Source organism: Sebastes umbrosus, chromosome 2 (assembly GCF_015220745.1).
Source record: "Sebastes umbrosus isolate fSebUmb1 chromosome 2, fSebUmb1.pri, whole genome shotgun sequence".
NCBI lineage: Eukaryota > Metazoa > Chordata > Actinopteri > Perciformes > Sebastidae > Sebastes > Sebastes umbrosus.
This window is the reverse complement of record NC_051270.1, coordinates 27,308,630-27,323,438: the sequence shown is the minus strand read 5'-3', so window position 1 is coordinate 27,323,438 and position 14,809 is coordinate 27,308,630. Positions and strand designations below refer to the sequence as shown.

Below are 14,809 nucleotides of genomic sequence, written 5' to 3'. Positions count from 1 at the left end.
CTCAGGTCAATCTGCTCAGGTATGTCTGTCTGCTGTCTGGTTCATGGATGTGTCTGTGTGCAGCCCCGCCCTCCAGCACTGGACGCAGCTGCACTGTCAGCCTGACTGAGGAGCTACTAAGCTTCACACAGCAGTCCAGCAGCAGCAGCAGCAGCAGCGCGTTGGAAGACACTGGGAGGAGGAAGAGTTTGGACTGGGTTGAGATTATGAGGTGAGTTCTTGTGTCTTGTGTTTTACACCTTGGTAGTCTTTGTGTCTTTCCTAATCCAGCGGTCGGTGTGAGGCTGAGACACCTGACAGAAGTGTGCCTTTTTCCTTATTTGAAAATATACAAGCATAACAAGTTGCTCTAGTGTGACAACCAAGGCAAGGGTGTATTAAAAGTTATGGCAGAGGGAAGGAAAAGCCGGTTCATTGCATGAACTAACACTGGCACAGTATCAAGTAGGAAGTTGGTGATTAGATAATGCTGCTTTTTGGCTGTAAGTTTATTGTTTCTCCTTAGAGAAGTCTGGAGTTCAGAGTTGTATGAACATGTGCTAAATGTGGTGTTTTCTTGTGATCTTGCTGTTTGAGAGGAGTCAGACATCTGGGTTTGTCTCTGCTCCCCTGATAACAGAAAAGGTTATCTCCACTTGCGCAACCTGCATTTTTGTTATGCTGGTGTGTTTATGCCTTAAACCACCTCTGAGTGGCTTCTTTTCTAACATGCCTCTAGTCTAGGCAAACAAAACTGGACTTACAGCTTTTCTTTAAGTTCAGACACCGTAAATAAACAGGGAAAAGAGTAGAAACAGGTACATCCAGGTTGCAGTCATCCCACACCAATGCTTTGGATTGTTTTTGTAATCCCATCATTAGCTGTCCTCATGTCAGTAGGATACAAGTTGATGAACTCTGCCCAGTGTTTTTATTCTTTCCAGCCTTTTGTCCAGGCTGACTCCACCTGCTCAGCAGCTTACAGACTGTAAATAGCCCTCAGCCTGTCCTTGGGGTTGTAACAACACAAACTGTATAATAATGAAAGGTGTTGTGTTGACAGGTTACTGAATGAAGCTCAGTGAGTAACAGAAACTGCTACTACTGTTAATGTTTTCTAGTGTGAGTACAGGTTAATATACAGCTACTGTTACTGATAATAGGGATCCACCGATCTGACTTTTTCAGTCCCGATACCGATAGGGGATACCTTGGCTTTGGGTTTGAACCGATCCGATACCAGTGTTTAATTAATGAGCTGTATGCCTCACTGTGTGGAGGTGACTGATTGGGCTCATTCTTTTACGTGTTGCTTTCCTAACTTTGTAAAACAAAATGTAACAAATAAATACATAGATACTGTATACATTTACTGAATTATTTATTATTAAAATAATAAATTGTACACCAGTAACTTGGCAAAAGAAAATCTTCAAAATTAACAGGAGTTACAATTCAAGTTTAAAACTTTTTAAGGCAACAACAAATTTGGTCAAAACTTAAACAGGAATTCAAATTCAAGTATATAATGTGTATAGTATATAAACATAGAATTGAAGTGAATAGATCGGCCCCATTGTCACCGATACCCGATCCAGCTATTTGAGTCAGTATCGGCCCGATATACAATCCGGTATCGGTGCTTTCCTACTACGCAGTATGGAGAAGCATGGAATTTGATTTTAGTAATTTCCAGGTCTGGATAAGTATGAAAAAACATTTTTGTTTCCAGACTATTGCCCCTATTCTGTTTTCTAAAATATAAAATTCAGAATTTCTAAAAGTAAACTGATCATACAAGCAGAGTGTTTTTCATAACGTTTGGAGCAGCCAGTGCAGCCAAAATGTTTACTACTGTGTGAGAGAACTTGATGTCGTCAAAAGCAAAACAAGAAGTAGGCAATGGTGCGTGCCTCTACGCCTGTACATCACAGCCACGGCCAGCGCACACATATAGGCAATGTTTTGGTCCTGTTTTGAGTCAGTGCAGTGGCGACGTGCTTATACAAACTGAGGAGGTGTCATCCACTATGAAGTGTCTTCAGCATCATCAGATTCTCTTTATACCACAAAAACTGTATTAGTGTTAAAATTACTGCCCAAAATCTTTCGGCTCGCCATCTCATAGTCTCAGGATGGATTTCTGTCCCAGCCTGTCCCTGTTGCTAATAGAGGGGCGGCATCATTGTTTTTCACCTAAAGCAGCGTTGCCCTAAGTGAAAGATGTTTGACAGTGGAACATTGCCCAACATGTCTCCTTAGGGCTGTGGACTGAACGGCCACAATGGGTAAAAGCAAGTTTTCTGAGGGCTGGCTTGACAAATCCCAAATACAAATCCTGGTTGGTTAACATATCCAACTAGGAAAAGAGAGCTGGATGCAAACTTTGTGTAAAATCGTTTGACGTCTCAACCATAGGGGAGACGCCGAAGCACTGTAGTCTTGTCACAGCATCCTCCCCGAGTTACAAAGTCAAATAACGTCTGAAAAATCTATCGAGAAGTCGGGAAATTTGAGTCGGGAACCCTGGCTACTGATAAACACAGCATTCCTGATGAAGCAGGAACAAATATTCAAATTTGGACCAATGAGAAGTGAAAAACTTCTTCCTCTTCCACATTTCAACATACTGTAGGTCATGAGCAGTCAGTCTGGAATGATTCATGTGTCACGCAAGATGATGCACGATTTGTTCAGCAACATTTCTAAGTAGGGTCAAAGGAGTCATACAAACAGTGGTAGTTTTCCTCCCCACTGCTGTGTGAGCAATCATTTCCTGTGTACTTCACGGCCGTTACATACAGCGCATACCGTTCTCCGTCAAAACTGTAAGTTCCAAACTTTATTACAGAGCGGCTCTGCCAGTGAACGTGCTAACATCTAAACAGTGTTCTTACATATTGTCTCTGGCGCAGACACTGATGGTCCATGTGATTTATGCTCCTGGGAATTAACAACCTTTTTGCGCATAAACATTTATCAGCAACCACATTATTCTCCTCTTGCTGGAATTTCCCCTCCCAGTAAAGCCTTTTATTTAATCATTCATGTGATATAAATATATGGAAAGACAACGTAAACAGTGTGTTGCTCAATAAGATAAGTAGTCTTTTGGCGAATGCTTTATCAAACAGTCTTTTTTTTGCCAAATAGCTGCAAAGCTTATGTTCTGAACATGCTCAGGGATAACATTAAATCATGTCCTCCTCCTTTCAACAGTTACCTCAAAGCCGAGAGACCATACAAACATCTCCAGATCACAAGGCTGTATATTAGAGCTGTATGAACAAATGTACTTTCACTGTAACAGAGTGAGAAACTGATACTGACATTTACATACAAACTTCCACATTTTTCAAACTGTCCTTTTGTCTTTGACTCGTAGCGTGATAGGCTTCAACACTCCCTCAGTAGCTTACAACAGCGAATTCTTGTGCCAGCCTTTCATTTTTAGTTTGTAATTACCAGCTTTACTGGAGTTTAACTTAACAACAGTGTACAGAAAGCTGCACAGGTCTCCTCCAATCATGCAGCCAAACGAAGGCCCACATTATGATGATGCTTATGGAAAAATCTAAAAACGATCTTGTCTTTTACAACATCATGACTCTAGATAACTCGCCAAAGCATTTCAGACTCTCGCTCCTGCAAGACTGACACACACTTGAGTGTTACGTATGCAAAGCTTCTTACCTGTAAGATCTCAGTGCTTTAATGTTCACTTCAGTCATTAAGCTGCTCTCACTGTCACATTATTAGTCAGTGGTTTCAGCTTCTTGCATACAGGTATAAATACAATTACTAAATTACTACTAACAAATGCGAGACATTATTTAAATACTTAACATTTTAGTTTTAGAAACAACAAATACTGTAGTTAAACCTGCAGTAGGCAGGACGTTTTTGGCATCATTGGGCAAAAATAACATAATAACCTTTCAGCATATTGTAATTCAAGTGTTCTAAGAGAAAACTAGACTTCTGCACCTCCTCATGGCTCTGTTTTCAGGCGTTAAAAAAATCTACTTTGGCCAATCACAGGTCATTTCAGAGAGAGAGCGTTCCTATTGGCTGTTCATTCAACTGAGGCAACTGTCAATCACTCGGAACTCTGATCAAACGGTCAAACTAGACAGCGCTGATCAAATATGAATCAATATTCTGTTACTGTAATGCCTATTTCTCAACTCAAAATGTTTTCAGAAACATCTTGTAGTGTACTGTTTAGCTGTAAAATGAGAACGTTTGCTCCGGCTGATGGACGGTGCTTGGTATTTCCTCAACTGATCTCAACATGACTGCCGGGTCACAAACCTTCTCATTTTATAGTGTTACAGTAACAGAATATTGATTCATATTTGATCGGCGCTGCCTAGTTTGACCGTTTGATCGGAGTTTGTCAGTGATTGACAGCTGCTCAGAGACGGCAGGCTCCAGCTCGGCTCTGATTGGTTGTTTTCCTCCGGTCTGTGAAATATTGCAGATGCCGTTAGGAGCACCGGAGGACACGGAGGCACATGATTTTTTTCAGATGACCTGTCTCATGCACTACTGTCAGGATATAGTGACACGTTTTATAAAAATAACTTTTTTAAAATCATATTTGCTCCAATTCTACCCACTGCAGCTTTAAAGATCAAACAATTAAATGGATAAATCAGTGATTGAAAGTCTTAATAAATGAATGAATGAATCCGAAAAATAAATCAGAGTATAATAAAGATTATGTGAGAACGTCATGCTGTGGATGAAAACAATGCAACTGTGTTGCACGCAGCTCGACAAACTAACTGTGATAGGAAGCTTGTGCTCAGTATTGCCAGGGAGGTGTTGTAAACTTTCTCCTTCCTCTTTGCAAATATGTTTCCTTCCTTTTTCCACAGCATAAAAACGGACACATGTGCTCAGGCGTCAGCCAACACAATGGAGATAGGAACTCTCAGAAATAGGTGGGGCAGGTTGTTCCTTGTACTGTAGCCTGCTAGTCCGTAAATGACTGTATCATAATAGAACAAAAAACAACATAATTTACGCTTTCTTAAAGCCGTTGCTACATTAAAAGATATGTCACGACTAAACCACTTAAAGATGGAGCCACTGAAGGAGGTACAAGGCGACTTTGTTGCGGTAAATTCACCCCAGGATATCATTAACCCGTTCCATCTGGTCGGGGACAGGAGCACGCTGAAAAGGGGTTTTAAACGTATCTTAGTCATGCTTTAAAATCACAGAGGTGGATTTTTTTACAGAAGCAGCTCTCCTCTGAGCTTTGATCTGGACAGGAAACCAGACACACTCCACAGGAAGAGTTTGGATGGGAGGCGTCTGAGGGAGCTGGCACTCTGAAGCTCTCTGAAATGTAAAAACAAGACATTGCACCTCTTTCTCAGTGCATCACCGTGATTCAGTTTAACGACCAAAACACTCCTGGCGTTGCAGAAAGTCGATAGTGTCCAATTAGTGTTTTTTGAGAAGCCTCCGTCTGTGTTGCTACAAGGCCCTGCTGCAGTTTAACACCGGTGAACCCACTTGACTGTTATTGATTTGAACTTTGAACGTTTTTGTTTCCTTCTGAGGTTTTCTTGTTTACGGGGTCGAGGCCTGTTGATATCTTTTCATGTCATGTGCTGTTTTCTTCTGCAACATGATGCTCGTCTATTCTGAGCCTGGCTTTACAGATTGTTGGCTTACACAATCTGCTATTCCTGCTCGGCCGGCAGTAATACCACCATCCACACCTTCACTGTGCCCCCCTGTGATATGGATGGATGAATGAAAGACGCCCACTGATCTTTGACCCTCAGTGCCAGTCAGTTTGCAGCTTGTGGTTTATATTTACTACATTTTTGGCACTTAAGAGGGGTCCGAGTTTAGTTTGTAAAGTCCTGATGGCTCAGTGAATCTGTTTTCTTTGTCCATTTTCTTTATTTTTAAAAAAAGGGACACACTCCCTGTAAATGATAACACATTCAGAGGACTAATTAATGAGTAGTTGGGGTCAGATTAATTGTTCAAGTGAATTGTTAGTGTCAGTAGCTGGGCGGGCGTTTAGTCTGTGCTCAGCATGTCCAGATCAATCATTCTCCAAAAGGAGCCATGTGGTGAACACACCTCGACTGTCCTGCAGACAGACAGCGAGCCTGGAGCTCCACAAGCCTGCTCCTGTTTGTGTAAATGAACAACTCTGAAGTTGACATTTACTGCGTTCTACTAGTGTTTCTACCTTGCTCGTTGCGGATCTTCTTTTGTTTTGGCACTGCTGCCTGAACACGCAGCCAGATTTCAGATGGCTGAGATAATAGCGTGGAGCTCTGGGGCCTAGTGAAGGGCAGAGCCGGCGGGCTGAGGTCCACATGAGTTCACTGTTTTCTGAGGCCTGCTTATCGGGCCTACAGAGGGTTCCTTCCTGGTTTTCTTCAGTCCAGTCTGTAATTACTGTTGCTGGCTGGCTACAGTACAGTATGTGCATTTCCCAGCACTCCCAATGTTTTCCTTGTGCTGTCAGCTTCCTATTGTATTCTGATAGCCTGAAGCTATGTGCTCTGCAAAAACAAGAAGACATTGCGTCACCGGTCCGACGCTTGGTTCAGTGTCTTTGCTGCTGTTTTGTCATTGTCAGAGCCACACTGTATGTTTGAAATAGGACCGGTTATTGCAAGTAGCTCTGCAAACACATGGACACTTTTGGGATGGTCATATATACTTTACATGTAAATGTATTAAACTAATTATTTAGGGATAAGAATGGCAATAATCTATAGTTATTTATTGTCAGCAAATCTAATGAAAAGACCAAAACCAACCATGAATAGATGACAAGTATCGCCTGTGTAGCCAAAGCCTGATATATCTTATTCCTCTGTGCCTTGGACCTCTCCTGTGTTAAAAAAACAAATGGACACTAGTTTATTTTGAGTCGGTCTCTCAGTTACAGTCTGTCCTGTGTTGTAAATACTCACAAGGGTAACCACGTGTATTAATCCGCTGCTAAATAAAGTCCCTAACAAATGTGCTATTTACTTTTGTTTGATTAACTTTGGCTAAAAACTACATTGCCAAGCTGTTTTAGGACATTTTTTTAGCTTTAAAAAAGATCTCAGTCTTCAGTAGAAAGGCGGTGGGTTGAGGCTGAGTGTCACAGACGGGGTGGGGTTGTTGGAAAGTAACACATTGTTGGTTTTCATGGGATTTTTTGAAGATATAAAACATGTAGAAGAAACACCAGCTTTGTCCTATTAGACATTCTTTCTCAGGTCCGGCAGAAACCCTGGTATTGGATCGGTGCATATAGACTGGCATACTCGCCGATACCCGTTCCCGAATTTTGGGCCATATCAGACGCATTTCCGATACTTGTATCGGAACAGCTCTACTTGATATTCACTCTGTTATTCCTGGTCTGGTCATCCATGTTGTAGACTACTCAGGGCCGGCTTAAGGCATAGGCCATATAGGCGGTCGCCTAGGTCACCACCTCTCGGGCGGTGCTGGTCGCCCTCTAAAAAAAATACAAAAATATTATAATAAGGGCTGTCAATTGATTAAAATATTTAATCGTGATTAATCGCATGATTGTCCATAGTTAATTGCGATTAATCACATCTATTTTGTATCTGTTCAAAATGTACCTTAAAGGGTGATTTGTCAAGTATTTAATACTCTTATCAACATGGGAGTGGACAAATAGGCTTGCTTTATGCAAATGTATGTGTATATTTATTACTGGAAATGAATTACCAACACAAAACAATGACATATATTGTCCAGAAATCCTCACAGGTACTGCATTTAGGGTAAAAAATGTGCTCAAATCATAAGATGGCAATAGTCCAAATTTCGCCTATGGCACCAAAATCGCTAGAGCCGGCCCTGAGACCACTGATGATGAGTTACATTAGTGTATAAAAAGTAACTGTTTAATATCATAAGAAAATGTATGTGTGTTTTACAGAAATGTGGGAGGATGTGGGTGTGTGTGTGTGTGTGTATAAAAGTGTACATGTGCATGTTTTTATTCAGTCTCTTTTTGCCGTCCAGGTGTAACAGGTACATTTTTCACATTCCTAACATTCCCCCTCTATCATCCTGGAAACTGATAGCTGCTACGTCTCTCAGACACACAGCAGTGCTTTTATTTATATACAGTAGATCCATCCTATGGAATTGTACCACACAAAGTACAGACACTTTTCTCTTTGTGCAATGTGCCACAGTAGTACAGCAAAGTAAATTATATGAATAATGGTAAAATGATAAAGTATCAGGAGATACTTAAGATCACTGTATGAATTCCTCTCTGCTTACAAAGAAATGAATCACTGCCTTTCACCTTCTCAGTCAGCCGCAGTCACTCAAACAGATCATTTTCTGAACAGACAGGAGACTTAAACCTGCTCGCTATTAAACTCTCTGATCCTCTTAAGCATTATATGGTTTGGTTGTGATGTATGGTATGTGTGTGTGTGTATTCTTTCCGCTTCGTCTGTCATTAGTTGTACTTTTACAGCCTTTCTGTGGGTTTGTTCTGTCTGCCCACAAGTGACTTTCCATTCTGTCAGGCAGAGATGGTGAAGTCATTGGCCTCTGTCTGAGACAATGCAGTTTGAGTGTTGAGCGCTGACTTGGCTATGAAGACAGTAAGTGGTACCTTTTCATTAGTCCTCGCAGACTCGTACAACAGATGGTTCCAATAGTTGTGCCTTTTTTACCACTTTACTTGGACTGAAAGCATAAAATGCAGTCAAAATGTCTTTATTTGAACGTTCCACCAAAGGCTCGAGAGATTGAACGGTGGCCAAAGTTTAGAATAAAATAACAGTGTCAACATAAAATTATTATTAGCTATAAAGACAGCCACAAACAGTAGTTATGAAAATGTAAGTTTGCTTTTGCACAATACATTTTATCCTTTTTTGGCAGTAATTTAAACCTCAAACAAACTTATTTTAACTCATCCACAGAGGACTTACAGAAGATATTACGTAGGGCCCAAAACACTCCACATACCACATGCTAGAATACACAGCAATTTTCCCATCACAGCCCGCTGCCATGCATGGAAGATTAAAGCACCTGCATCGTATATCACGCCTGTCTCAGTCATCGCTCGTCACTCATTGACAATCAAAGAGTAAATTCCCCCAAAAAACTCTGGAGGTGGTCGTGTGACTATGTGGCTGGTGGAGCCAGTGAGAGGGCAAGCAGAGTGTTGGACTCATGCTGATGGAGCAGTTCAGGATTCTTTTATGCACGTGGCAAAGGAATGTCAGCTCTCTGAGTTTGAGGCTGAATGTCTGCGGTGAAAGGGCCTCGGGGTCTACAGTATCTACCCACTGGACAGGACATGACTGGGGCTTTTTGAAGCTACAAAGGTGTATAAAGCAGACTGAGGGTCACTTTGGTGTATAATATTTCTACGTGCTGGTTGATGTTCCTTTCTCTGGAAACAGGATGCAAACACACAACCAAGCAGGATGTTGTGCAAATGAATATGCTAATTTTAGCCTGGGGGGCAAACAACGCTGTTGCTGTAGGAGCAATATTCAAAATCTCACCACATTCAAATCATAAGCAAACATGTCGTGACCCAAGACTTAAACCCGCAGTAGGCACAAAGTTTTTGGCATCATTGGGCAAAAATTCCATAATAACCTTTCAGTATATTGTAATTCAAGTGTTCTGAGAGATAACTAGACTTCTGCACCTCCTCATGGCTCTGTTTTCAGACTTTAAAAAATCTAGTGACGAGAGACTTTAGCCAATCACAGGTCATTTCAGAGAGAGAGCGTTCCTATTGGCTGTTCATTTAATAGAGGCAGCTGAAAACTATCAGTTTCCAGCTGTAAATCAAACTAGGCAGCGTTGATCAAATATGAGTCAATATTCTGTTACTGTAATGTGTACTGTTTAGCTGTAAAATGAGAAAGTTACCTCCGGCTGGTGGGCGGTGCTTGGTATTTCCTCAACTGATCTCAACATGGCTGCCGGGTCGCAAACTTTCTCATTTCACAGCTAAACAGTACACTACAAGATGTTTCTGAAAATATTTGAGGTGAGAAATAGGCATTACAGTAACAGAATATCGATTCATATTTGATCAGCGCTACCTAGTTTGACCGTTTCATCAGAGTTTGCGAGTGATTGACAGCTGCTCAGAGACGGCAGGCTCCAGCTCGGCTCTGATTGGTTGTTTTCCTCCGGTCTGTGAAATCTTGCAGATGCCATCAGGAGCACCGGAGGACACAAAGGCATATGTTTTTTTTCAGATGACCTGTCTCATGCACTACTGTCAGGATATAGTGACGGTTTTATAAAAATAACTTTTTTAATCATATTTGCTCCATTTCTACCCACTGCAGCTTTAATGGTCATAGTGACTGACTTTTGAATCGCGTTGGTGTATTGTCCCTGGCTAAAGCTCTCTATGACCGGTTTCATGGCACAGTCACACTACCACCTGAGGCCCTGGGGCAGGGAGTGACAATAATAGTGGATTACTTTTGGGGAGGCTGCACAGCTAACCTGACTTCTCCTCTAACCCTGCCCATCCCGCTTCATGGGACATTAAAATATCAAAGGCAGACTTCTCCCAAAACTCACAGAAGCTGTGGTCTCCACCCAAGTGAGCACAAACACGCTTAATGCAGAAAATTTCCACATTTTGCTTTGATGTTCTGGCACCGATTTTTTCTGGCGTGGTTTTCAAAATGCTTGATGGTTGATTGGAAGAAAGAAGAGAAAACTACATTGTCAGTCAGTTCAGCTCTAATTTGACACGAGCGTGTGTTTTAGTAACACGCAGGCTCATATGTAAGCATACTGAATGCAAATACCTCATGAGAAGGTGGACTATTAAGCATGCACGCCTAATCAGTCTGTGTTTGCATTACAGTTGATTTCAAAGACCTCTCTTTTCACTGCTGAAAACTTTGTCTGGCTTTCAGCTGGAATGAAAAATACCACAAGACAAATACTTTTCCGGTCTACTCATCCGTGGTCAGCGCTGCACTCCAGGAATGAAAGCTTTACATTCCTTGCAGGTTGCAATAATAAGGAAACCACTTTGACCCATGAGGAAGACAGTATATACAGTAGAAATGTTATTTGTATCAAATTATTGATTCCCTGGAGCCGTTACATTCTAGCCTTCATTGCCTACAAATCAAGACTCTACTACAAAAATATACAGCTGAAGCTCATCCAAACAAATGCTACAGTTTCAGCAAAGTCCCAAACAATACAGTATAGTTTTGATTATTAGATACCTCATGTTGAAGCTTCACCAGTTTTGTTCTGTGTAAAGCTATCACTGAACCCTGAAGCTGTTGAAAAGTTTGGTTCTCTGTTGAACCATTAAGTAGTATAGTATCAAGAACCACAAACAACTCCTTTTTATAGGCTCACAGGCCTCTATAAAGTAGTGAAAATGCTCGACAGCTGTCTGACGACGACGACAGGCTGGCTCATTTTACTTTCTGGCGTGATTTTCTCCCCAGTATTTATCTCACAGCCTTGTCTCTACTGGAAATGTTATCTCGTCAATGTGGGTGTAAGCTGACTTCATGTTGACTTAGATAGCGACTCGTACTGAGCGTCCTCTTGATAATTCGGTAATGTAAGCTTGAGTCATGGAGAAAATCCAGCTGTGTGTTGTCAGCGTGACTTAAATTACTTTAACGTTATAATCTATAAACCATTTAAATGAAATAATGTTATGAAACATGTCCATTTGATCAGGCTAATAATAGAATATGGAAAAACATCAGTTTCCTAAAGCCGACTGTGAGAGACTTTTCCGCCATGAGATGACATCAGACTCTTGTGTGTCTTGCCTCCACAGACTGGGCATGACGGTGCGGGCCAAGCTGAGGGTGTAGCCACATCTGGCAGAGACTGCTGAAGTAAGCAGGAGCCTCCGCACACCATACCGACTACTGCAGCGGAGGAAGATGGGTGAGACAGAGGAGGAGAGGGATAATGTGGGGAAGCTCTTTGATGACTTCGTCCAGGCCTCGAGCTGCAAGGGAGCCCTTCAGGCCTTCAACGTCCTCTGTAGGAGGCACGACCTTGACCCTGCAGACAATGACACCTTCTACAGCAGCCTGAAGGCGAAGGTCACCTCCTGGAAGGCCAAGGCACTATGGAGTAAGCTGGACAAGAGGATGTTGCATAAGGAGTACAAGAAAGGCCAGGCCTGTGTCGGCACCAAGGTTAGTTTAATGATATCTTTGTACAGCTGTACTTCACACCACGAACATATTTACCAGTCATGGGCTAGATATGAATATATGATGGATTTACAAAGGATAGAGAGCAAGATATATGTAAATGTAAGTATCTTATAATAGATGTTGCATGTTTTGCCCAATACATACATTTAAATTATGTATTTTCGTTACTATTGTGCTGGCCATTTTGCAAAGTACATCATACATTTTTAGATTTATTTCCTGCTATCCAGGCAGGTATTGATTTATTTTCAGTTAGGTATATGAAAGCATTTTCAACATGGTGTTAGATAAGTGATTTATTTCAATTCACATGGACTAAATGTGCACTTTTTTGTCAAAGCGTAGTTATTTTTGTGTGGTCACAGAGCTATTTTAAAAAGTCTCCTTCGTGGTGCATTCAAGGATCCTCCACTATCCCAGACTTTGGAGTTGAGTTATCTATCTCAAGTATATCTGTCCAAGTTTTGTCCAGCTAAAACTTGTATGGTCCTTTCAAGCCTGAAATCCTGGGTATGTGGATATAACTTTTTTTTACCCACTGCAGCTTTAAGTCACGATACAATCTTATTTTTATTTTATACATTTTGCGATATGCTGAGTATTGCGATAATATATATTGAGATTTATTACCTTTTTTCATCTGCGAATGATTTAGTTTGTCAACATCTGTTTTATCTAATAAGACACAGCTTTCACTCTGTTCATCTCAGAGTTTTCATTCACATATCTTGAGGTCAGAGGTCAAGGGACCCCTTTGAAAATGGCCATGCCAGTTTTTCCTCATCAAAAGTTAGTGTAACTTTGGAGCGTTATTTAGCGTTCTTCCAGTCAAGCTAACATGACATGGTTGGTACCAATCGATTCCTAAGGAGTCTAGCGCCTGCTGGTGGGCAGTCAGATTGTTAAGATGTGCGTGTATCGATACAATATTGCCACGCAAAATATTGCGATACTATGCTATATAGATTTTTTCCCCCACCCCTACTGTATGTGTATCCTAAAATGGTCTAAACATATCATACGGTTTTGCTCATACATCATTTAAGTTGATGTTTCATGATTTAGGAAGTGCTTTAGTGACCTCACCTCAGGTGGCTCATTTTAGTTTTAAACAATCGTAACTCTGTCTGTTAAAGTACACTACAGAGTGCTGTAGCACTTTTAACCTCTACCTGCTGAGACACAAACCATCAACCACAGTAACACTCACTCTTTCACTGCAACAGCTCCCAGCACACAGGACAGGAAATGAAAGAGATATACCTTGCTTTGCACTCATTCTGTCCCTCTCAGACAGGTGCTGCGTGATAAAGCTGTACAGAATGAAATAAAAACATCATGTAACATTATATCATAGACGAATGCATCACTGAACCATCACTTCTTGTACGTGTACTTAGCCGTACAAACAGTAAAAATGCTATAAATCACAGTTAAGAAACATATACACTGTACATCAAACACAACAAGCAACAGATGTTCACATAATCAAATGAAACATTGCACCGAATTTCATAAAGACACAGAAAAAAGAAAGAAAAACACTGTGAAAGCTGTGCACTGCAGCCAAATAACATAAATAGCCAATCACGTTCAGAGAGCAAATTACAGACATAAGACTAATTCCTTGAACACATGTAAGAAGAGAGCTATTGAAGCGCTACTCTTGAGTTGAATTATGAAGAGATAGCTGCAATTTGGACATTATGTCAGGGTGAGTGGTGTTGGTGGTGGTGGTGGGGCACTTGGCAGTAAAGGTGATGAGGGACAGTAGGAAAACCTGGAGGAGTGTGATTACCTTTCAGCCATCAGCTGCCTCCAGCTTGAAAGAGTGTTTTATTGCGCCGAGAAACAGACAGCATCACTCAGCAGCTATGATTATTTGGCCCCAGTTGTTGTGAGTGTGCGCTCTGCTCTTTATAGGCTCTTCTTAAAAGGTTGGAGCCAGGCCCAGATTGTTACAAAAGTGTGTTTTAAATGCTTCACTGTGAGCTCAGTTTTACACCAAAATAGGTAAGAAGAAAGAAGGTGAACGTGCGAACGAAGTGTGACTCTCTTAAACGCCTGAGCCAAAAGTGTTAGGTCAGATGGTGTAATTCTGATAATCCACAGTGTTGTGTTGTAAAATATAAAGTGGTACTGTACTACTGCTTTAGTGGTACCAAAGTAGTAAACCAGATGTACAAACAGTGGATTGTGTGCATTACTGCAACACTAACTTATTGTGAATTTATGAGATTACGTTTTTCTTCTAAAAGCCAGAACATTTAATAAGTTGCTTATTAATTTCCACACATGTGCAGCACAAGCATGAAGCCTGTTTTAATCACTCGCAGGACTGGCAATCTGCTTTTACTTGATAGCTAATTTCTTGTCTCCCTGGGAGAATCACAAGGTGACGACTCGCGGTTTTATGGCAACTCAGCTCTTTAACAGCGACAGATGTGATATCACTCGGCGCCTCATGCTCATATTCCCGCTGTAGCTGCAATCTTTAAAGGATGTGATGTCATCCGTGTTTTATGGCCGCGCTGGCGGTGCTGTGACACTGATACGACGCGTAACCACAGTGTGTTTCTTCCTCATAAAGTTTCACTGTG

General features: G+C 41.3%; 1 protein-coding gene across 15 annotated transcripts in view; it reads left to right on the top strand.

Moving 5' to 3' along the window:
- The window catches only part of mical2a (microtubule associated monooxygenase, calponin and LIM domain containing 2a), a 45,201-nt gene that overhangs the window by 98 nt on the left and 30,294 nt on the right, over positions 1-14,809 (top strand). For 13 of the 15 annotated variants that reach the window (XR_005204925.1, XR_005204927.1, XR_005204929.1 and 10 more), the window contains exons 2-3: positions 64-211; positions 11,819-12,188. Coding sequence is in view for 12 of the 15 variants with exons in the window: in XM_037756633.1 (XP_037612561.1) it covers positions 11,928-12,188 (261 nt within the window). In the remaining 3 variants the exon portion in view is untranslated. The other 2 variants (XM_037756599.1, XM_037756590.1) reach the window with 2 other exon arrangements.